General features: G+C 42.3%; 1 protein-coding gene across 1 annotated transcript; it reads left to right on the top strand.

Annotated features, from left to right (window-relative positions):
• Positions 1 to 435: 435 nt before the first annotated feature.
• Positions 436 to 23,365, top strand: NIPSNAP2 (nipsnap homolog 2; the record flags this gene model as incomplete). The annotated part of the gene is given in 9 exon segments (XM_014587688.2): positions 436 to 575; positions 658 to 703; positions 3,670 to 3,764; positions 4,101 to 4,171; positions 5,808 to 5,948; positions 8,497 to 8,528; positions 15,546 to 15,640; positions 20,184 to 20,267; positions 22,623 to 23,365. Coding segments are annotated over 9 exon segments (769 nt in total), but the record flags the coding sequence as incomplete, so codon positions are not given.
• Between the last annotated feature and the right edge of the window lie 112 nt (positions 23,366 to 23,477).

Genomic DNA, 23,477 nt, shown 5'->3' with positions numbered 1-23,477 from the left:
ACACAAATTATAAAGATAAGGGCCGACAGATGGCATGGTGGCTGAGGCATTGGACTCACACGTGGCTGACTGTGGGTTCAAGTCTCAGACTTAGTGACTTGCTGTCTCACTTTCACTCTCTCTAGTGAACACAGGTGCAAATTAATAATAACACTTTTTTTTTAAATTATAAAGATAAACATGAAAACTCTCTTAGGAGAGAAATTAAATTTACTTTTACACGTTCACTGTTCCTGCTGTTTAGAATGTAATGGGAAGCAGACATCTTGTGGAAGCCCAGGTTTTTGAACGATGCCTAGAGTAGGTACTCAGTGCACATTTGCTAAACAGGATTGATGGATTTGTGGAAACTGTGTGCATTGTGACACTACCTAAAGATAATGAAATCTTTGCATCTCTAGCTGGACTCAAATTATCGTATTTATTATTCCATAGGAGATTGACATCTTCGAATAACAGACCTCGAGAAGACAGCTGGTTAAAATCCTTATTTGTCCGGAAAGTTGATCCAAGAAAAGATGCTCACTCTAATCTCCTGGCCAAAAAGGAAACAAGCAGTCTGTACAAATTACAGTGTGAGTGACAGGTTTGCTATCTTCATGGTTGACTTTTTTTCCTTTGTTCATAAGTTTATCGTTGGATTTTCTTTTGTTTCAGTTCACAATGTTAAACCGGAATGCCTAGAAGCATACAACAAAATTTGGTGTGTATACCAGACTATCCTTTACTTGGGGAAAAATAATTATTTTAGTATTTGCGGGTTCAGCTAACCCTTGAAAGCTGAGATAGTTCATCCTTTCCCTAAAGCTGAATGCTTAAAGACCCTTAAACTGAACTCTGGGATTGCCAAAGGCATTTTGATGTTAAACACTCCTCCAGCTAAACCATCACACGGTCTGTGAGACTTTAGAATGTTACTAGACTCCTGAGGTCGGAAAGACCCTGGCAGGGCTGTCGAGGCTTCTACTCCTCCAGTGCTGCAGTCCTTTTCTTTAGCCCTTCCTGACTGCCTTATAAACAAATTTATCTCCGGACAGCTTTGAGAATTAGCACTCATGTTCCTGTGACCGCCATTGCTTTCAGTTTTTCTCCTAAGTAAAACTTAGGCCACACGAAAGTCCTAGATGTAATTGAATATAGCTGTGACTTCTTCCCAAGTCTTTCATTCTCCAGATCCAAGTCCTCTGGCTGTTACATGATCTGAGGTCCTCACCCTCCTATAGAATTCGTAAATTTAAAGACTAAATTGTGAGTTAAGCTCATCAGTTCTTAATTAAGTTAACAGGGAGAATGTTTTGGAGAGTATTTTAATGGTTAGTTAGGAGCAAATATAATGAAAGGGTATTTTATTTTTCTACCTTTAACATTGGATATTTTCATGAGAAAGCAGATGACGTCTTCAGAATCAACATAATTTTCAGAAGCAAAAATCTTTTATTGTTTCATTTTGTAGGTGGTTTGTGAAAAGTAACATTAGCATAGAATTTTTTGCTCACCTCAGCACATTTCTCTTTATTTAAAAAATGCCCAAACAAAGCAGATGCGTATTTCTACATTTCTTCTCATAAAAGAAAAGTTTTCTCTATGCTAATGTTTCCCTGGATTATCTTTTCTGTCCTGCTTTAATCACTTCACCTCCTATCTTGGATTTCTGGCTGTCTATTCATATTTGTATTTGAATGTCTTACTGTTGCTTCAAACTCAGTACATAGAATCACTTGTTCTTCAAACTTCTGTGTCCCTGTCATTCACCATGTTTTACTTAACCCTTGCCTTGGTTCTTTGTGATTAGTTATTAAGTACTGTGCAGTCTTCATTTGACATATTTTTGTGTTCTTGTTTCCTTCTTCATCATCTTCTAGCCTCTTAAGCCCCATTCCCAGGTAACCTCCCTTCTGCCTGCATTTCTGGGTACAAAGCTGTAGCTGTATCTTAACCCCACCCTGCAGTCCATCACCCCAAATTCTGTTCGACTGATCTGCTTGGGTTCTGTATTCTTTTTCATCATGTTTTTTCTTCTCTTGTAAACTTTCAGTAGTTTCCCATTTCCAGACCATAAAGACTTAACTCCTGCTTGGTTTTTAGGGGCCCCAATAATGAGATTCTGCCCAGCCCATCCAGTTCTGGGTACAAGTACTGCCTGCCTTACAACCTCCATTCAGGTAAGGCCAGGGCTCCCAAGAGCAGGTTTGGGGCCCCCTGCAAAGACGATTGGCTAAAAATCCACATGTGACTTTGTATTAATGAAAGACCTGGGCCTCACTTGCCAGGCCCCTGACCCCTTTCTAGACCTTACCTGAGTCATCTTTATTGGTTCTGCCTCTACACTGGCTTCAGTTCAGGTGGTTTACTTCCTGTTCATCGTAGGGCAAAAAGGAAACCCAAATCTGTCATTCCCCACCCTTGATTTTCATCAATCCCATGTTATTTCTGAACACTCATGGGTTATGCATCAGACACAGCTAATATCAGATCTTAATTTGAAAAGTAACACCACCCTTCAAAAAATACACATGATGTGACCAATATACTGGGTTGTAAAGATGTGTGGCTTTTCAGTTAGTTGTGATCCATTCAGAGCTTTTCTCTGTTAACTACTCATGTGTATCAGTTTTGGTGGTGATCACTAGCTTAGTATCATTCAGTGTCAGCCAATAATTTGAACAGATTCTTTTTCTGACCCTTGATATCCTTTTGCATCCATTGTTGAATCTGTACAGTATTTTTTGTCGTAATTTTTCTATTCAGAAAGTGTACAGGTTTTCACTTTTCTCTTGGCATAAGACAGTTATTTCTCTTCCATTCACCTTTTCCATACATTAAAATCTAGTATACCGTTGGATGGTTTCCAAGGAACACGCTCTGATCTGACCTCTCTGTAAGATCAGTACACTGCCGTGACCCAGTTGTGCCTTTGCCAGTGCTGTACAGTGGATTCTGCAGAATTGGTGGATGTGTGTTCACTGTGAGACTGTGTGATGCCTCTTGAACCCTCTCAGCTGGTTGAATTGAATAGAATCTAGTTTATTCGGCTTATTGTATCTTTAATGTTGATTCTTCTGCTACGTTGATGCCCTCTGGGACTGTTGGAGGTTGAGGTTGCTTCCAGACTGTGTTGTGTTCTAGCTCTGTCCTCTTCCTCCTTCCTCAAGGCCCACTTGTTCTCCACCACTGCTGCCTCTGCCTGCTGTGCTGCTTCTGTTGTCTCCTCTCTGCGAATGAAACATGACGTTCTTCCTTTCCATCTTTCCTATTTCTTCCACGTTCTTTTTGACTATGTCTTGCATTCTTCCTGTTTTTTGGAACCAGAAGAACTTATCTTTTATAAATATCACATTTCTAAGAAGTTTTTTCCCCTGAAATTGCAAATAGACTAAAAGTTCTTAGAATCTTGGGGCCTTTGACTCATCTTTATTGTTTTAAATAGTACATGAGATGCTTATATCTGATAGATAGTTGGGATGTAAGAAGCCTAAGAGATAAACGGGGTGTTAGAGCACAACGGAATTCAGCTAACAGGTTCATTCCGTGTTCCATTTTATCATAAATATGTTCTAACGTTAGTTGCCAGAACACAGAATAGGTGGCCTTTTCTTTGTTATTGATTATGTATAGTTCACATGGCAGAATTTTGTTGACTATTTGTGTTGCCATTTCTTCTCTTTTAAGTCAAGAGGTGTTGCCAAAGATTAATGAAGACAAACATTACCCTTGTACTTTGGTGGGGACTTGGAACACGTGGTATGGCGAGCAAGATCAAGCTGGTAGGAAGCAGAAGTCTTTGGAACAAACACTTCTTCCTTAAGTCTTACTGTAACCACTTAAGTAATTTTCCAATTTAATGCTTGTTTTTATCATCAAAGTTTTCTAAGTTTCAGTCTAGTTTTATACTTAATTTTCTCAATAATTTTTTTAAAACTATCTTTTCACTGGTTTTAATATTTGGTTCTATGATATTACTGAAACTTTATGGTATTACTCAAGCTAATACATTGCATGTTACAGTTTTGTACTATATTAACATTATGCATATCTAGAATATTTTCAAGGTAAGAAAATTTGAAAACTCTAAATGTGTTATCTTTTAAAATGCATTTCAGTCCACCTCTGGAGGTATGAAGGAGGCTATCCAGCCCTTACAGAGGTCATGAATAAACTCAGAGAAAATCAGGTAAAGATTTTGAAAACTATTTACTTACTCAGACTAATGATATAGTAGATGTTAGTACAGAATTAAATGATGCTTCTGTCATCAGTTTTTGTTACTATACTGGTTTTTGTTTTTGTTTTTTTAGTATAAATTTTATTTAGGCTCTTTTTTTAAATTTACCAAAGGGCATGTGCTCTCACCAGAGTGAGACAGAGATGGAGAGGGAAGAAATACCCCTCCATAGAACATAGTCATACCCCAATCCCTTTTCCATTTCTCCATCTTTTTGGGATTTGGGGCGCACACACACATACACACCTGGCACATTTAAATTTTTTTGAGAGAGAGCTTTTTGCTATAGGGCACATGTACTTTCCAGAGAGAGAGAAAGTGAGGAATCACACACACACACACACACACACACACACACACACATACACACATGCAAGGGAGATGGCCACACTTCCGTCCCTTCTCCATTCTCCTTTCCAGATTTTGGGCATGTATGTACACATACCCAGCTAAGCTGCCAGGCCCAGGACTTGAACCACAGTTGGCTATTGGGGAATCCAGTGCCTTAGCCACTACACCACCTTCTGGCCTTCTCCTGGCATATTTTTCAAGCTGCCAAGTCCAGGATTTGAGCCTTGTCATCAGCCATGTGGGGTTGGCTCCCTTAACCACCAGGCCATAGAACCAGCCCTATTTGGACTCTTAAAGTTGGTTTTAAACTTAAAGTAACCAGTTGTAATAATATTGAAACAATAGTTTCTATCCTAAAACTCATTTCTACTTTAAAACTGATAAGCTGATACTTTGAAACTATACATTGGCATGGTAGACACAGTTCTGGATTGCCTAATACTCCAGTCTAGTTTAAGAGCTGTCAGCCACATACTTTTTTTTTTTTTTTTTTTTTTTTCTTGGGCTGACTTTTCTGTCCTACCCCTTTCTTTACTAGTAGTTGTATGCTAGTAGAGGTATTTTTTTTCTTGTTTCTTTCTTTTCTTCCATGAACACAAGAGCACCTTCAACAGGGTCTTGAGGATGCAGTCTATTCCCAACTTCAGCCAACCCCAGATCTTGGTTGGACACATGGATGCCTAGTATACTCAGGGAAGTCTCTGGGCTTGAACCTGGAACCTTCCCAGGTGGCTCAGCCTTGCAGAGTATTGTTTTACTGCTGCACCACCATCTGACCCTCATAGAATTTTAACAACCACATATCATTAGGAAAGAAAATCTTCTGCGTAGATTCTCAGATAAATATGAGTTAATTTATATAGTTTTGAATGATCTGTTGCTTTGCACTCTCCATGTCACCTCTGTTAATATAAAATCATTGTCAGGAATGTAGGAAATTAAATTTATTTATGCTGCCATTTAAATAATTACGATAGCCATGCAATTTGTCATTAAACCTAGACACTTTTTTTTTTTTTTCCCCACCCCCGCCCCAAACCTAGACACTTTTCAAAGTGAAAGAGAATACTTTTAGTCATTATACTGGCTCGACAGATGTAAAGCAGTATTTTCTCAGGTCAGCTGAGATCATTCATTACCCTACTTATGGTAGTACTCTGTAGGAAAATGCTTATTATAAAGTGGGCTTATGTAAACGTATTAGAGTTCTTGAGCACATTTTTTTCACCCAAAGGAATTTATAGAATTTCGTAAAGCAAGAAGCAACATGCTTCTCTCCAGAAAAAATCAGCTGCTACTGGAATTCAGTTTCTGGAATGAGCCTGTCCCACGGTCAGGACCGAATATATATGAACTCAGGTCTTACCAGCTCAGGGTGAGTACTGAAACAAGCACTACCTAATACTCACAGCAGAACTTGAGTGTACAGCCTGCGATGTGCGGTTAGCATTGTATTTAGATTTGACTTCTTTTCTCCTCAGTCCAGTCCATCTTCTCTCTTTTTATTTCCTATTACTTCTCTTCTATTAAATTCTCTCTCTTTTTTAATAACCTTATGTATAATGTTTATTATTTGATATTTTTCCGGGTTTTTTTTTTTAGAGGTTTTTACTATAGGGCATGTGCGCTTGCCAGAAAGACAGAGAGAGACAGATAGAAAGTGAGAAATCACCCCACCAGGGGGCATGGCCACACCGCAATCCATTCTCCCCTCCAGATCTTGGGCATGCACGCATATGCGCTTGGCGTGAGTGTAAGCCATTGGGTCTGGGACTTGAACTGCGGTCGACTTCACAGGAGTCCAGCGATATAGCCATTATACCAACTGCTGGTCTTGACATTTTTCCTTTTTTTTTGAGAGGTTTTTGCTATAGGGCACGTGTGCCTGCCAGAAAGACAGAGACAAACATACAGAAAGCAAGAAATCACCCCCCGGGGGGATGGTCACACTGCAATCCCTTCTCCTCCATTCTCTTCTCGGGATCTTGGGCACGCACGCACACGTGCCTGGCATGAATTTAAGTCACTGCATCCGGGACTTGAACCACGGTTGACTACATGGGAGTTCAGTGACATAGCCATTACACTAACTGCTGGTCCCCATTTTTTCGTTTTTAAGTGTTAAGACCTGAAGTGCAAGTCTTGGTATAATATATCGGGGGACTTCAGAAAATTTATGAAAAATGGAATTTTAAAACGGTGAAAGATTTAAACTTTATTTAATATAAGCTCTATCAAATTCAAGACACTTGTAAGCTATAATACTGGTTATTTAGTTTATTCCTAAAGAACTGAGGGTCCTGAGAATTTAACCATGTCATTGCAGTCTTTTTTACATTATTAATTAAAGAGAAATGGGTGCCCTTTCAAGACTTTCTGTGATTAAGGAACAAAAACCAGTCAGAAGGAGCCAAATCAGAACCGTAAGGTAGATGCCTAGTGATGTCCCATCAGCACTCTCAGAATGTCCTTTTTTGGTGAGAGGAATGAACAGAAGTGGTGCCATGATGGAGAAGGACTCTGGTGAAGGTTTCCTACCTTTTTTTTTTCTTTTTTTTCTTTTCTTTTTTTTTAATGCTTCAGCTGACTTTCTCAAAATCCTCTCAAATGTAGGGTAATTCACATGGCTCTGTTGGGAGCTCATTTTCATTTCTGACTAATGTCTTATCTTAGATCCTGTTTAGATATTACAGGTTTAGTACAGATTTATTTTGGTGCAAAATTGTTTGAAATCCACACATAGTTTCTTTTTTTTTTGAGAGGTTTTTGCTATAGGGCACGTGCACTCGCCAGACAGACAGAGAGAGATAGAAAGCAGGAAATCACCCCCCAGGGGGGGTGGTCATGCCGCAATCCCTTCTTCTCCATTTCTCCCCTCGGGATCCTGGGGACACACGCACACGCGCCCGGCATGAGTTTAAGCCACTGAGTCCAGGACTCGAACCGCGGTCGACTACGTGGGAGTCCAGACACAGCCATTACGCCAACTGCTGGTCCACATAGTTTCTTCATAATATGTTTTCCTTGAACTTTTGGAAGACCCCTTGTATAGTATCTATTGTGGCTAAACTAGAGTAACTAAGAAACGTTGTGACTATTGAACAAATTATAAAGCACTGTAAGAATAAAAAGAAGTGATATTTAATAACACTTTCTACATGTTTATCTAGTGAGTGCTAAAAGAAAGTACTAGGCCGCAGCATTATTAAAAAGGATGCATATAATGGGAACCAGCAGTTAGCGTAATGGCTATGTCGCTGAACTCCCACATAGTCGACCGCGGTTTGCGTCTCGGACCCGGTGGCTTAAATCTCACGCTGGGTGCGTGTGCGTGCGTGCCCAAGATCCCGAGAGGAGAATGGAGGAGAAGGGATTGCGGCATGACCATCCCCCCTGGGGGGTGATTTCTCGCTTTCTGTCTCTATGTCTCTCTCTGTCTGTCTGGCGAGCGCATGCACCCTACAGTGAAAATCTCTCCCATAACTGAAGATGCATATAAGTAGAAAGTAGATCTATGTGATCTAATAATCACCTTTATAATGGAAAAATGGAGTGATGTCTTCATTAAACTGAACTAGATAGAATTTTGTGAAATTCGTTTTTTAAAATTTCACAACAAAGTATGGATGGGTACCCACAGTTTAATCATGACTTCAGAGCCTAAAAGATGGGTCTAACTATGGTTTGAAGCCGAAAATGACTGACATTGTATATGTGTAGTCTCTTGTATGACACTGTAGATACTACTCCCATTTATGGGATAGGAACACAATGGATAATAATGTTTTGTTACATTCCACATTATGAGAGTTCATTTTTCAGTTTAGTTTTGTCACTTGATACATTTATACTGCTAGCTTCATTTTTTCTTTTTTTTTTTTTAACTGAAGAACCAACTAATCAAAATCTAAATCTCTTTTCAGCCAGGAACCATGATTGAATGGGGCAATTACTGGTGAGTATATTACAGAATGGTACATTCATAAGTCTTGTTAATTACTTTAGGCCATACTATTGATTCTAGAAGAAAGTATGAAGATGATGCCATGACTTGACTTACCTTCTTGTTTGGTTAGGTGCTTTTATTATGAAATTTTTGAGTTGTATAAAAACCAGAGAGAATAGGGGAACCAGCAGTTAGCGTAATGGCTATGTCGCTGGACTCCCACATAGTCGACCGCGGTTCGTGTCCCGGACCCGGTGGCTTAAAACTCACACCGGGTGCATGTGCGTGCGTGCCCAAGATCCCGAGAGGAGAATGGAGGAGAGGGGATTGCGGCATGACCATCCCCTCTGGGGGGTGATTTCTCGCTTTCTGTCTCTATGTCTCTCTCTGTCTGGCGAGCGCACGCGCCCTACAGTGAAAATCTCTCCAAAAAAAAAAAGCCAGAGAGAATACCACCATGGGTTCTCCCAACCCAGATTATTTGGAATTAAATGCCAGCTGACCCTGTTTTATCCATAAATATTTCAGAATATATCCCTAAAGGATAGGAACTCTTTATTATGATTATTATTTTATTTTTTAATTTTTATACAGTACTAATACTGACTGGGGTTACTTCATGTACTTCTTATATATTATCTTTCCTGAAACATTGCATTTGTCACATAAACAGAGCACCTCAATGATATGGTTGCTTTTTTTTTTTTTTCTTTATTTGATAACAAAAGATCAGTTGTTCCCTAAGTTGGTCTATGGATTCGGCACAATCTCTGTCAAAATCTAGAAAGGCTTTAAAAATGCAGAACACCCAAAATAGCCAAAACAATTTTGAAAAAGAACAAAATTGAAAGACTCATATTTCTTGATTTTAAAACCATCTATAAAGCTAGAGTAATCAAGACATTGTAGTCTTGGCATAAGCATAGGCATACAGATCAGTGAAACAGAATTGAAAATTCAGAAATTAACCCTTATATTTATGAGCAATTGATTTAAAAAAAAAAGTTTTTAAAATTTATTTTATTCACCAGAGAGAGCGAGCTAGTGTACGTGTACATGAGAGAAAGACAGACACACAGACAGACACCTGTAGTCCTCTTCTCCAGCCCTCCAGCATGTCAGGCTCTTGGGCACATGTGCACCCAGTGTGTTTCCAGGTTGACTTAGGATCTGAACCTGCAATCTGCCATGTGGCTTCTAGCACTGCAGTTTAGCACACTACCACCTGCACCATCGCTGTAAGGCCAATAATTGATTTTTCTTTAATAACTTTTTATAGAATTTATTCCATATTTATTTATCATTATTATTATTTTTTAAAAAAAATTTTGCTACAGGGCATGTACACTCACCAGAAAGTGAGAAGGTAAGCCAGCAGGTCTGGAACTCAAACTGCAGTTGGTTCTGTAGCAGTCCAGTGCCCTAGCCACTATACTGCTGGGGGCCAGCAGTTGATTTTTGACAAATGGACCAAGGCAATTTAGTGGGGAAAGGATAGTCTTCAACAAAGAGTGCTGAGACAGCTGAATATTCATAGCAAAATATGAATTTAGACCCTTACTTCAAATTATATGTAAAAATTAAGGTGAACCTAAAAGCAAGAACTAAAATATAAAACTTTTAGAAGAAAACATAAGAGAAACTTTTTAGGACCTGGGTTAGTCATAGAGTTCTTAGATATAACACAAAACCACTAACCAGTAGAGAAAAAAATAATGGACTAATTAGAGTTTATTAAAATTGTAAAACTTGGGATCAGCAGTTGGCATAATGGCTATATCGCTGGACTCCCATGTAGTCGACCATGGTTCGAGTCCCGGACCTGGTGGCTTAAACTCACACCAGGCGCATGTGCGTGTATACCCAAGATCCTGAGGAGAATGGAGAAGGGATTGCGGTGTGGCCATCCCTCCCAGGTGGTGATTTCTCGCTTTCTGTCTGTCTGTCTATCTCTTTATTTCTGGTGAATACATGTGCCCTATAGCAAAAACCTCTCCAAAAAAAAATTGTAAAACTTTTGGAGCTGGCCCATAGTCTAGTAGTTAAAGGAGCTGGATTCCACAGGGCTGACCAGTTTGACAAACATGCTGGGCACGTGTGTGTGCATGTCCCAAATGCTGACAGGATGGAGAAATTGAGGAAAAGAGATTGTGGCACCATCATATCTCCCTGGGAATACTTTCTCCCTCTCGCCCTCTCTCTGTTCCTCTGTCTCTCTGTCAAGCACATGCGACTTTTGGAAATTAAGAAAAAAGCTTTTACACTTCAAAGGACATCATTTTGAAGTTATAAATCACAGACTGTCAGAAAATATTTAGAAATCTAACAACTCAGTAATAAGACAACCTTATTTAAAAATGGATAAAGGGCTCCAATAGAGAATTCTCCATGAAGAGAAGGGCCAAGAAGCTTATGAAAAGATGCCGAAAATCACTCAGTATAAGATCAATGAAAATTAAAACCAAAAAGTAGTAACATCCCAAAAGGAAAGAAGGGGCTGGCAGGTGGTGTGGCGGTTAAGAGTGCTAGATTCCCATATGACCAACCGCAGTTTGAGTCCCGGACCTGGCAGCTTGCTTTCTCACTTTCTTTTTCTTTTTCTCTCTCTCTTTCTTTTTCTCTCTCTCACTCGTTCCCTCTGGTCAAATTTTAAAATAAATAAGTAAATTTGAAAAAAAAAAAAAAGGGAAGGAAAAAGGAGCAAATCCTGACATATGCTATAACATAGACGAACCTTGAGGACATTATGCTGAGTGAAATAAGCCTGTCACAAAGGACAAATAATCATCGAAAGAGTCATGACAGATTTTAAAGCTATGACTTCTGACAACCCAATATGATTCTACTTATAGGAGGTATCCAAAGTAGTCAGAATCATAGAAACAGCAGATAGAAAGCTAGTTGCCAGAAGCTGAGTGGAGGGGAAAGAGGGAGTTGGTATTTACTGAGTATAGAGTTCCAGTTTTGCAAAGTCAAAATATGTTACACAACAGTATAAAATACTTGGCACTCCTGAACTGTGCACTAAAAATGATTAAGGGGAGGGCCAGCAAATGGTGTTATGGTTAAGGCACTGAACTCCCAAATGGCCTACTGGTTTGAGTCCTGGACCTGGCAGCTTATGTTCTCACTTTCTCTCTCTCTTCTCTCTTTCTCCTACTGGTGAGCATGTGTGCACTATAGCAAATTTTTTAAAATTATAATAAATAATAAATGATTATTTTATTATTTTATTTATATTTTTTTGAGAGGTTTTGCTATAGGGCGCGTGTGTGCTCACCAGACAGACAAAGAGAGACAGAGAGATAGAAAGCGAGAAATCACCCCCCAGGGGGGATGGCCACACCACAATCCCTTCTCCTCCATTCTCCTCTCGGGATCTTGGGCACGCACGCACATGAGCCTGGCATGAGTTTAAGCCACCAGGTCTGGGACTCAAACCGTGGTCGACTATGTGGAAGTCCAGTTTAATAGCCATTACTCTAATTGCTGGTCCCAATAAATGATTATTTTTAAAAGTTGATTAAGGGACCAGCAGATGATGTGGTGGTTAAGGCACTGGACTCCTACATGACTCGCTGTGGTTCAGGTCCAAGACCCAGCAGCTTGAAAGTCTTACCAGGCACATGTGCATATGTGCCCAAAATCTTAGGAGCAGAATGGAGACAGGATTGTGGTGTGGCCAACGCCCCCCCCCCCCCGGGGGGGGGGGACTTTCCCCCTCTCTTTCTCTCTCTCTCTCTCTCTCTGGCAAGTGTGTGAGCCATATAACAAAACATTTTTAAAAAGATTAAGAAGGAAAAGGGACTATCAGATGTCATAATGATCATGTCGCTGGACTCCCACGTAGTGGACCACGATTTGAGTCCCAGACCCTGTGGCTTAAAACTCACGCCAGGCACATGTGCATGCATGCCCAAAATCCCAAGAGGAGAATGGAGGAGAAGGGATTGCGGCATGGCCATTCCCGTTGGAGGTGATTTCTAGCTTTCTGCCTCTCTGGTGAGCACACACACCCTATAGCAAACATCTTAAAAAAAAAAAAAAAAAAAAGGTACATTTAATTTTATGTATATTTTTACTTCAATAAAAACATAAATAATAACATTTTTAAGTGGGCAAAGGATTTGAATAGATATTTCACCAAAGAAAATGTGTGATTGCTTAATAAGCATGTGAAAAGATAGTTAACATCCTTCCTCATTAAAAAAAACACTCTTGGGACCAGCAGTTAGTGTAATGGCTATGTCGCTGGACTCCCATGTAGCCGACCGCGGTTCAAGTCCCGGACCCAGTGGCTTAAACTCAACGCCGGACGCATGCGCATGCGTGCCCAAGATCCCGAGGGGAGAATGGAGGAGAAGGGATTGCGGTGTGGCCACCCCCCCTGGGGGGTGATTTCCTGCTTCCTGTCTCTCTGTCTCTCTCTGTCTGTCTGGCGAGCGCACGCGCCCTATAGCAAAAACCTCTCCAAAAAAAAAAAAAAAAACACTCTTAGTCATTATGGAAATGCAAAGTAAAACTACAGTGAGATTCCACTTGAAAACAGTCTAGCAGTTCCTCAAAATAGTAAACCTCGGGTTACTTATCTATAGACATTAGATATCTACAGATAGATATAAATCCACTTCTGGCAATAGAAACAAAAGCATACATCCAAGCAGCATTATTTCATAGTAGCCAACAAGTGGAAACTTAAATCCCCATCAGCAAACGAACAGATAAACAATCTGGTATAATCACACAGTAGACTACAACTCATCAATAAAAAGGAATGGGCTGGCTCCTTGGCCCCAGTAGTTAAGGCAGCTGGATCCCACATGGCTGACTGTGTGGTTCGAGTCCTGGACCAGGTGGCTTAAGTATGGCAGGTGTATGTGCATACATGCCCAAAATCCCAAAAGGAGGAAGAAATGAAGGAGAGGGGATTACGGCATGACCTCTCCCCATAGAGATGTGCTTTCCCCTTTCCCTCTGTCTCCTTCTCTCTCTTGAGAGTATACGTATCTTCTACCCGCCCCACCCAAAAAAGAGGAATGAGTTACTGATACATGCTACAAATGTGGATGCATCTCAAAAACACGTTGAGTGAAAGAACTGAAGGCAAAGGACCCTGTGGTTGCCTGGAGCTGGGGTGAGAACCGGGGTGCAGTGACTGCAGATGGGCACAGGAATCTTAGCACTATTGGGTTGTGATTGCTCCACAGATCTGTTAATGTACTAAAGGTCATGGAACTGTATGGTATGTAAATATAGCTCAACAAAGCAGCTAATGCTACACTTCACTTAATAGAATTTATGCCACAAACCCAAGGATGATTCTAAATGAGGAAGTTAACTAATAGAACACATAATCAATTTAAGATGGTGACCTCCTCTTCAGTACATGCTTCTGATTATTACCAGGCTAAGGCAAGTATATTTTTTTTGCCTACCATAACTGAATTAGAAAAATATGTAATGAAATGAATAATCTGGAATATTTATCACTATCAATGAGAGACAGTTTTTTTTTTTTTCCTTGTTAGTAGAATTAGAATGCACACTAAGGTGATTTACTTAATTTCAGTAATTTATCAGATCTGTAATTTCGGAAAAGATATTGATCACTTAATTCTGAATGTGAAAGTTAAAGAATTTGACCTTACTTGTGGGTAACTCACGGGGAGCAATAGCCAGAAATCCCTCCTTCACCACTGAGGAACGTCCATGGTATTGAGCTCATGGTGGGTGAGAACAGAGTGCAAAGTGACCTTGAGAGTGTTGTCCTTCCTTGCAGCAGACCCTCCCCCGCCACCACCCCCAGCTTCCCCCAGCTTTTGAAATGTTATAATTCAGTTCCTTTTGTGTTTACACCAGGGAAAGAATGCCCTGGTCAAGTCAACTCAAGTATCATGTCCCTTGAGAGTTCTGTCTTGGACTGGAGGTAGTAGACTGGCGCCCTTATTCATGCCTCCAGCTCTTTTACATGAGCTAGCATCCATCTGTCCTGCCCTGTCCTGTCAGCTCTGAGACCCGGACATGACTGGCACTTAAGGCCGGAGCCTGAAGTATTGATAAGTTTACTGGGTAGCCCGTGGTGCCGGAGTCTCTTGATAAACTCCCAACTATGCTCCCAGTGACTTCCCTACATCATTGAAGCCTGTTCCTTTATTTTTACCTTTGATTCTAGAAAACTGCTTTTGCAGAAATATAGGCATCTTTAGGAATTCAGATGCATTACTAAATACAAAAATAAAGTATCTGGTGCAAGTATGAAACAGGATGTTTAAATGAAAGAGCCGAAATCTTAAAAAAGGAAAGTTAAGACAAGTGCTTATTCTTCACTGGCTTAATCACCTTTTACAATAGACACAATGTATGTACTCACTTTCCTCCATACCCAGTACATGATGAATGCCCGATGGTTCTTCCGAATGGTTTGCTCGGGTAAGAAAGAAAAAACACAAGAGGCAACCTCGTCTGTGCCGGTGGCAGTGGTGATGGCATGCTGCCAGCAAGCTCCACGTCCGCAGTACTCCCATTATAGACAGAGCAGGTGTCCCAGGAGTTCGCTGTCTGACTGCTTTGAAGGTGCACAGTCGTCATCTCTGTCTTAACCCCATTCTTCAGGGATGGCCCCTGGGTCCCTTGGAGACAGTCCCCTGTGGCATCTTTAGTGTCCAGGTTTCCCTCACAGCCTCTCAGAGTTCACCAAGACGCAGTTCTTTTTATGTTGACAGATCCTAACTTCTGCCCATTTTCTGGCAGAACCAGCAGTCCAACCATTTGTCCTCATGTCGCTGTTTATATCTTCAGTAGTCGTCATTAAATACTATTTCACACAAAAATGGCTAGGATAGCTACAGGAGGGTACGTTTATATTTTACATACATTCAAGATCATTTGATTGCTTTGATCATTTGAAGAAAATGTTAAAGAATAATTACTCTTTATTCTGAACAACTTGCCCTGAGTACGGAGGACAGTTAGCCTGCTGATCCTTTCCAGTACCTACTTCAGAGCCTAAATGTTCTCCTCTCCCAGGGCTCGTGCCATTCGCTTCAGGCAGGACAGTAATGAAGCAGTCGGAGGATTCTTCTCTCAGATCGGGCAGCTGTATATGGTGCATCATCTTTGGGGTATGTAGTTTTTTTCTTCCTTTCTGAGTTATTGGGATTTAAGAGTCCATCACTGGGTGAATTTTACTAGGCAATAGAGCAGACCTGAGTCAGTAACTTTTTTTCTTTTAGGTTTTTGTGATAGGGCATGTGAACTCACTGGAGAGAGACAGAGGGAAGAATGAGAAATCATCCCCAGAGGGCATGGCCACACTGCAATCCCTTCTCCATTCTCCTCTCGGGATTTTGGGCACAGATGCACATGCTTCCAGCATGATTCTCAAGCCGCCGGATCCAGGACTCAAACCGTAGTTAGCCACGTGGGAATCCAGCTGCCTTAACCGCCGTGCCGCCTGCCAGCCCCTCCAGTCAGTACTTTAAACACCATGGCAAATCTGAACATCACAGATGGACGGCAGTGCTGGGCTGTGTGGAACTAAGGTCAGCAGTGACGGGTCCACAGATCGTGGCATGTTTCTAGGGGCTATCAGAGCGGGCCCCTGGGGGAGGAGGAAAGGGTGCAGCTAGCAACACGGGAGGAGGATGGCGAGCCCAGCACCTCTCACGGTGATCCTGCTCCACGGCTCCACGGCTCCCTCAGAGCCACCTCTGGTTACCCTGCACGCATGCCCTCACCACTGCCTTGAGGAGTGTGGCTCCGCCTTCCCAGAAAACCCATCGCTCACCTTTTCCATCCCCACCTGCTATTTTTCTCACCACCTTTGGTATCTTTCGAGGCCTGTGCCATGTCACCCCTTTCCATGTGAAGCTCCCTCTCATGCTGAGCCCCCAGAGCCATGTGTGGCACCAGCTGTCACATCCGTGGCTATTTGTGCCCCTCCCCGCACTAGAATAGGACCTGGGCCTCCGTAATAGCTCGGTGCGATACCACCCGTACATTCTGGGCACATTCGTGAAAGCCTTTTCAAGTTAAAGTATAACTCATTTCCGACCATACCAGTTAACTGGGAGGGTTTGATTTGACCTATCCGGTCCCACCAAGGTGTGTGACCTGCCTGCCCTGTATGTTAGCACGACAGGGTTTATAAAGATCAGAATGACAGGCCTCATGCTGAAGAAGACAAACATGGCGTGAGGTGATGTGTGATCAATAACGCGGAGGTGTTCAGGGCCACTTAAAGGGATATGAAGTTACTTGTACTTGGGGAGGGTCAGGGAAAGCACAGGATGTGAGCTGGCCTTCAGGATCTAGAGGGAACCGACAGGTGAAGGAGGAAAGGAAGGGCAGGGAGAGTGGGAAGTTACAGCAAGTCCTCAGGAAGCTGAATAACGCAGGCTGGCTGGGCGGGAAAAGCTACCAGAAACATGTCTCGATGTTAGCAGTGTTAAGGCAAAGTCATATTCACATTGTGCTCCTGGAACCCTCCGCCTCCGCAGGATCTGGGAAGAGACCCCCATGCTCACTCCCAGCGATCACTGCTCCTTTACTTAGCTGGAAGTCCTCCAGTTCCCAGGGCTACTGCACTCCTCCCAGCTCCAGAGTAACAGGCTAGCAGTGACCCTTTAGCTCCACAGAACACCAAGGGGTGGGCCCAGCATCCCAGGGACTGGTTTTCTGGCTAGCTGAGATTACATCCTATAAATGTCTGAGTTTTCAAATGTAGTAGGTTTAGAAACATTTAAATGTGTTCTATATATCCCTGCCTTTTGCAATATTGGTACATGTAATTTAACCGTTCGGAGGAACTACCCATAACACAGTGGTTAATTTGTATGCATTGGGAACTGGGTCCCACACGGCCAGCTGCGGTTTGAATCCTGGACCCAGGGACTTGAAAAACATGCTGGATGTGTGCGCGTGTGCCTGAAATACCCTGGTGGGATGAAGAGATAGAGAAGGGCTTGCCCGGCATGACGTTCCCCCATTTGGGAGTTCTCCCTCCCTCTTTCTCTCTCTCTCTCCCTCTCTCTCTCTCTCTCTCTGGCAGCAAATACACCCTCTAGCATTAAAAAGCAAAAACCTTAGGGGTTTGAGGTCGGGTGAAGTATCTCTTACTATTTCAAATGTAGTTCGTGTTCTGCCCAGAGGGTATAAACTGAGAAGCCAGACTCTCTCCCTCCTGGGGTGGAGGTGGTCACCCCCCTAGGCACTCTCTTGCGTAAATGAGCATGGGTACTTGGTGGGCCAGGACCTGATGAAGAGAGGCCCACCTGTCACCTCAGGCTTTGGCTCCTGAGTGGGGGTTAAGTCAGGTATGCATTCTGTCCCTGTCGGCACCTGGATCAGGACTCCCAGAAGGAGCTGGAATTGCCAGGAGGCAGGTACCAGGGCGTGAGCAGCAGAGCTCTAATGGAGAGCACGGATCCTGGGCGGATCAGATTCTGCCCTGTGGGGAGGACTGCACACCTCATAGAGCAGCAGAAAGGTGGGGAGGAGTTGGCCAACACACTCCTCCATGCCAGGGCGCAGGAGCCAGGAGCAACATCCCGCTTTGGGCGTTGAGAGTGGCCAGGCCTCAGCACATAGTTTTTCCTTGGGTAGGCCTCTTCTCTACCTTCCTTTCACACCAAGGTGTCTGCTGTTGCCTGCAGGCAGTGTCCCACGTGTCCACTGTCCACCTTCTGCTATAGAGAAAAAGATGTCAAGACAGGCAGAAGTGAATTCTAGATTGCTCCAAAACGCACCCTCAGGTGTCTGGGTGTTTTTTTTGGGGGGGAGGGGGGCGGTTTGAGAGGTTTTTTTGCTATGCTTACATTCACCAGAGAGACAGCGAAAAATTACTCCCCAGGGGGGATGGCCACACTGCAGTCCTTCTGCACTCTCCTCTTAGGATTTTGAGCACACACGTACACATGCCCAGCATGAATTTTAAGCCTCTGGTTTGGGGACTCTAGCCACAGTTGACTACATGGGAGTCCAGCGATGTAACCATTATGTCATCTGCTGGTCCCAGGTTTCTGTATTTTTTAAAGAAAGAATCAACATTCATGAGGCCCCTCTAGTGTGTTGGTTATTTCAGCGTTTTCTGCATCGCCTGTAGTCCTTACCACCGCTCAGCACAGTTGAGATGCCTGTGCTCACAGATGGCAGTAAGTCACCCCAAGCCCCCAGCTGTTCTGTAGCTGAGCCAGGCTCAGGTCTCAGCACGTCTGCCTCCAGAGCTCATTCCATCACAGCCCCACACTCCTTCCCTTTACCCCAGCGCTGGGCTGCCCCTGCCCACCCACCCCCAGGGCCTAGCTTCACCACACCCTGTGTGCATTCTTTTTTATTCTCCCTCCCTCCCACCCTCTCCTTCCCTCCCTTTTTTCTCCTCTCTCTCCCTCCCTCCTTCCCTGATTTCTTCCATGAAAGAGAGACAGGTATCCCCAACAGGGTCCTCACACCACAGTCCACCCTAGTTAGCCACCCCAAATCACAGGCATGCTACTGCTGCAGGACACCTTGGGATGCACACCTAGGACCTTCTCATGTGGATCCTTAATCATAGAGTGCTGTGTTACTGCTGCACCTCCGTGGCCAGTGTTCAAATGCCACCTTTAGAAAGCCTTCTCGGGCCAGATAGTAGTGCAGTGGTAAAATGGTGCTCTGCGAGGCAGGCCCACGTGGGAAGGTTTCTAGTTAGCATCCAGAGATCTCCCTGAATGTGTACCCATGACCCAGGCTGGCCGAGGCTGGGTGCGGGTCGTGGCCTTTTGGACATACTGATGTTTTCAGTTTGCAGTGGGTTTATAGGGACAGAAGCTCTTCCCAAGTTGAGGAACATCTATATGTTTCCTTCTGTTCTCCACTGCAGCAAACGTAGTCTCTTGCCCAGATTGGTGTAGTGCTTTATAAATGTTGAACAGAATTGAATTTGATTTGTTACTTTGTAGCCTGACTATTTCTGGCTATGGATTTAACATGTTATTGAAGTCATTCACTTGGTTTGTAAAAATAGATCTTGTATTCACTAGACTATCATTTTGCTGCTCCCACAAGGCCTTAACATAATTTTGCTCGCATAACCAGCTCATAATTTTCCTAGCTCAGGACTAGAAACTCCAAATAGTCTCTGAAAAAAACTTGATGACCTGGGACCGGCATGTGGCGTGGTGGTTAGGATTGCTAGACTCCCACATGGCTGACCATGGTTCGAGTCCCAGTTCCAGGGCTTAAAAATGTCTCTCTCTCTCTCTCTCTCTCTCTCTCTCTGTCTCTGTCTCTCTGTGGTCAAATTAAAATAAATGAATGAATAAATAAAATTAAATAATTCGTTTAAAAAAAAAGAAACTGTTTAAAAAAAAAAGAAACTTGATGACCAGGGCCAGCAGGTGTCATGATGGTTAGGGTCCTATACTCCCACATAGCTGACCACAGTTCTAGTCCCAGACCTGGCGGCTTGCTTTCTCGCTTTCTACCTCTCTCACTTTATCTCTCTCATCTCTCTCTGGTGAGTGCATGTGCCTATAACCAATTTTTTAAATGATAAGAATAATAAGAAATAAGTTTAAATAAATAAACACTTGATGACCAGCTGAACCAGTACCTTACTGGGCATACTAGTGGAATGTAGAGCATTATGTTGGACTTAAGTCTTGCTTCTATGTGGTTATTTTTAAGCTTATAAGGATCTTCAGACCAGGGAAGATATACGGAATGCAGCGTGGCATAAACATGGCTGGGAAGAATTGGTCTACTACACAGGTAATACTTCAATGAGTGAAGTATTTGTTTCTTATTATCTTACTGTTTCAATTATGTTCCTTCACCCTGAAGCTAATTCTCTGTGTATATTATTTTAAAATAGTATGTTGTAAGGATGGTGAATTATAAGCTGGAAGAAAGAAAGGTAGTTCAGGTTTTTTTTTCGCTAAAGAATATGGCACCTTTCCTGTATGATGTTTGTTGTCAGTATAATTTTAGGCCCTTGGGAACTGTAAATGTTATGTTTCTCTTTTTGCAGATTTCTATGTTCTCTGAAAATTTATGACACAAATAAAATTTTTTTCTAACTTAATACATCCATTAAAAAGTGATGTGGAGGGGCTGGCGGGTGGCGTGATGGTTAAGGGTGCAGGAATCCCACATGGCCAACCATGGTTCAAGTCCCAGACCTGATGGCTTCCTTTCTCGCTTCCCTCTTTCTCTCAGTCTCTCTCTGGTCAAACTGGAAAATAAATAAATAATAATAATAATTAATAAATAAAGTTAGAATAATTCTTTAAAAAAAGTAATATTGAAAAAAAAAATTTTTTTGGAGAGGTTTTTGCTATGGGGCACGTGCGCTCGCCAGACAGAGACAGACATAGAGACAGAAAGCGAGAAATCACCCCCCCGGGGGGGATGGTCACACCACAATCCCTTCTCCTCCATTCTCCTCTTGGGATCTTGGGCACACACGCACACGCGCCCAGCGTGAGTTTTTAAGCCGCCAGGTCCAGGACTTGAACCATGGTCGACTATGTGGGAGTCCAGCGACATAGCCATTACACTAACTGCTGGTTCCCAGTAATGTTGAAATTTGATAACTCTCTCCATATATACAATATGTAATCATGTATATATATGCATACATGTATACATACATCAACATATATTATGAAACCCCATTTGCTTGGTTTTTTTTTTTTTTTTTTTTTTAAGAAAATAATTGGGAGGTGAGCAGATCGTGTAATGGTTAAGGACACTGGACTCCCACATGGCTGACCATGGTTCAAGTCCCAGATCTGGCAATCTGGCAATTTGTTTTCTCACTTCCCCTCTCTCTGTCTTGCTCTGTCCCTCTCAGTCATATTTAAATAAATAAATAGATAGATTTAAATTTAAATAAAGAAAAGAATTGGAAGACCAGCAGATGGCATAATGGTTTCATCGCTGGGCTCCCACATAATTGACCACATTTCGAGCCCCAGACCTGGCAGCTTAAAACTCACACTGGGCGTGTGTGTGAGCATGCCTAAAATCCCAAGAGGAGAATGGAGGAGAGGGGATTGTGGTGTGACTATCCCTCTGGGGGATTCTTTCTTGTTCTCTGTCTCTCTGGTGAGCACACACGACCTATAGCAAAAATCTCTCTCAAAAAGAAAATAATTGGGCTGGCTACAACCCATGGCCATTGATAGAGGTAATAAATACCAACTACATTGCACTTCAAGGATATCTAGGCCCGGGACCAGCAGTTGGCATATAGCTGTGTTGCCGGACTCCCATGTAGTCAAACGTGGCTTGAGTCCCGAACCCGGTGGCTTAAACTCACACCAGGTGTGTGTGTGCCCAAGATCCCGAGAGGAGAATGAAGGAGAAGGAACTACAGCGTGGCCATCTCCCTTGGAGGTTAATTTCTCGCTTTCTGTCTCTCTGTCTCTCTCTGTCTTTCTAGTGAGTGCATGTGCCCTATAGCAAAAAAAAAAAAAAAAATCTAAACACATACACTACCAAGAAAAGTAATTTGCTCTATAAAGTAAGAATTATTTTTTTAGTTCAAAAAGAATCATATAATTGTATGTGATTTTGCTGCTTGCTCTTATACTTTTCATTAGTTCCCACAATTTCCAAAGGCAGGTCTTACTCAGTAGTAACAGCCTTACAAGTATAGTTTATTGTTCCTTTGTATGGACACATTCAAATTTAGTATTAAGATTTTTTTTTTTTTAAGAGACGTTTTTGCTATAGGGCGCTGGCGCTTGCCAGAGAGACAGAAAGCAAGAAATCATCCCCCAGGGGGGATGGCCATGCCGCAATCCCTTCTCCTCCATTCTCCTCTTGGGATCTTGGGCACGCACGCACACGCGCCCGGCATGAGTTTAAGCCACCAGATAGGAGACTCAAACTGTGGTCGACTACATGGGAGTTCAGCGACATAGCCATTACGCTAACTGCTGGTCCCCATCCCGATCTCTGATTGATTAGCTTATATCTTTCTGCCTGAGATCAGGCCTATATTTTCTGATACTTTGGTTCTCATATCAAGCAGCACATCTTCTGAATGTTCTCAGCATATATTTTGTATAACATGTTCAGAGAAAAAAGCAAGCATAGTAATCTTGATCCTATTTTCAGTCCCACTTATTCAGGAAATGGAATCCAGAATCATGATCCCACTGAAGACCTCACCCCTCCAGTAAAGCCATAGGATTTATACGTGCCTGCATAGATTTCTGTGACAAGTATTTGTCATGAATTAATTTTAATTGTATATCAAGTGAAAAAGAAACACTGAAATAGAAACTGCTGTATATAGCTTACGAGAGACCTCTTTTCTTTAAAATTTACATAATCGCAAGAATGGAAGCTATTAGTTTGACAGATTGCCGTCATGCTCTGCCCTCTGGGAAACAGCCCTGTGATTGTAGACTAGACCTGATGGTACTTAACCACTCCTCCACCCTCCGGGAAGAGAGGGTTTGAGTTAAAATTAGAATTATCCAACCATGAAAAAATTAGCCATTTCTTTATAAAAGGCAAATCTGTTTTGTATAATCACAGATTTTTAGACAAATTTCTTGTATCAGGAAGACATAACAATGTTGTCTTATTTCTCTAGCAGTTTTTCAGAGTGTCGAATAGAGCCAAATTACGAGTGTACCCAATACCCGAGCTGTTTGAACTCACTCTCATGTGTAGTCAGTCAGCGTAGTAGGCAGTCTGCCATTCCTGAGCTGGTCGTGGTGGGCAAGGGACATTGTCAGTGAGTCGTCCTCACACAGGGCGTCGCGCTGTCTCCATGTGAGAGGAACAGACGGCCTGAACCTGTGTATCACGTGTGATTTCGAAAAGAGCACCGTGGATAGCACTCATTTTTATTTGTAATATTTTTCTATACAAAACAAAGCAGCACTAAGAAAAGAGGTTTTATTTTATAAACAATTATTTGTGACCTCAGACATTCTCTGGTTAATATTTTAATAAGCTCAC

This window comes from Tupaia chinensis, unplaced genomic scaffold (genome assembly GCF_000334495.1).
Source record: "Tupaia chinensis unplaced genomic scaffold, TupChi_1.0 Scaffold000231_1, whole genome shotgun sequence".
NCBI classification, from domain to species: Eukaryota; Metazoa; Chordata; class Mammalia; order Scandentia; family Tupaiidae; genus Tupaia; species Tupaia belangeri.
The sequence above is the reverse complement of the archived record's forward strand: the minus strand, read 5'-3'. Positions and strand labels throughout refer to the sequence as shown.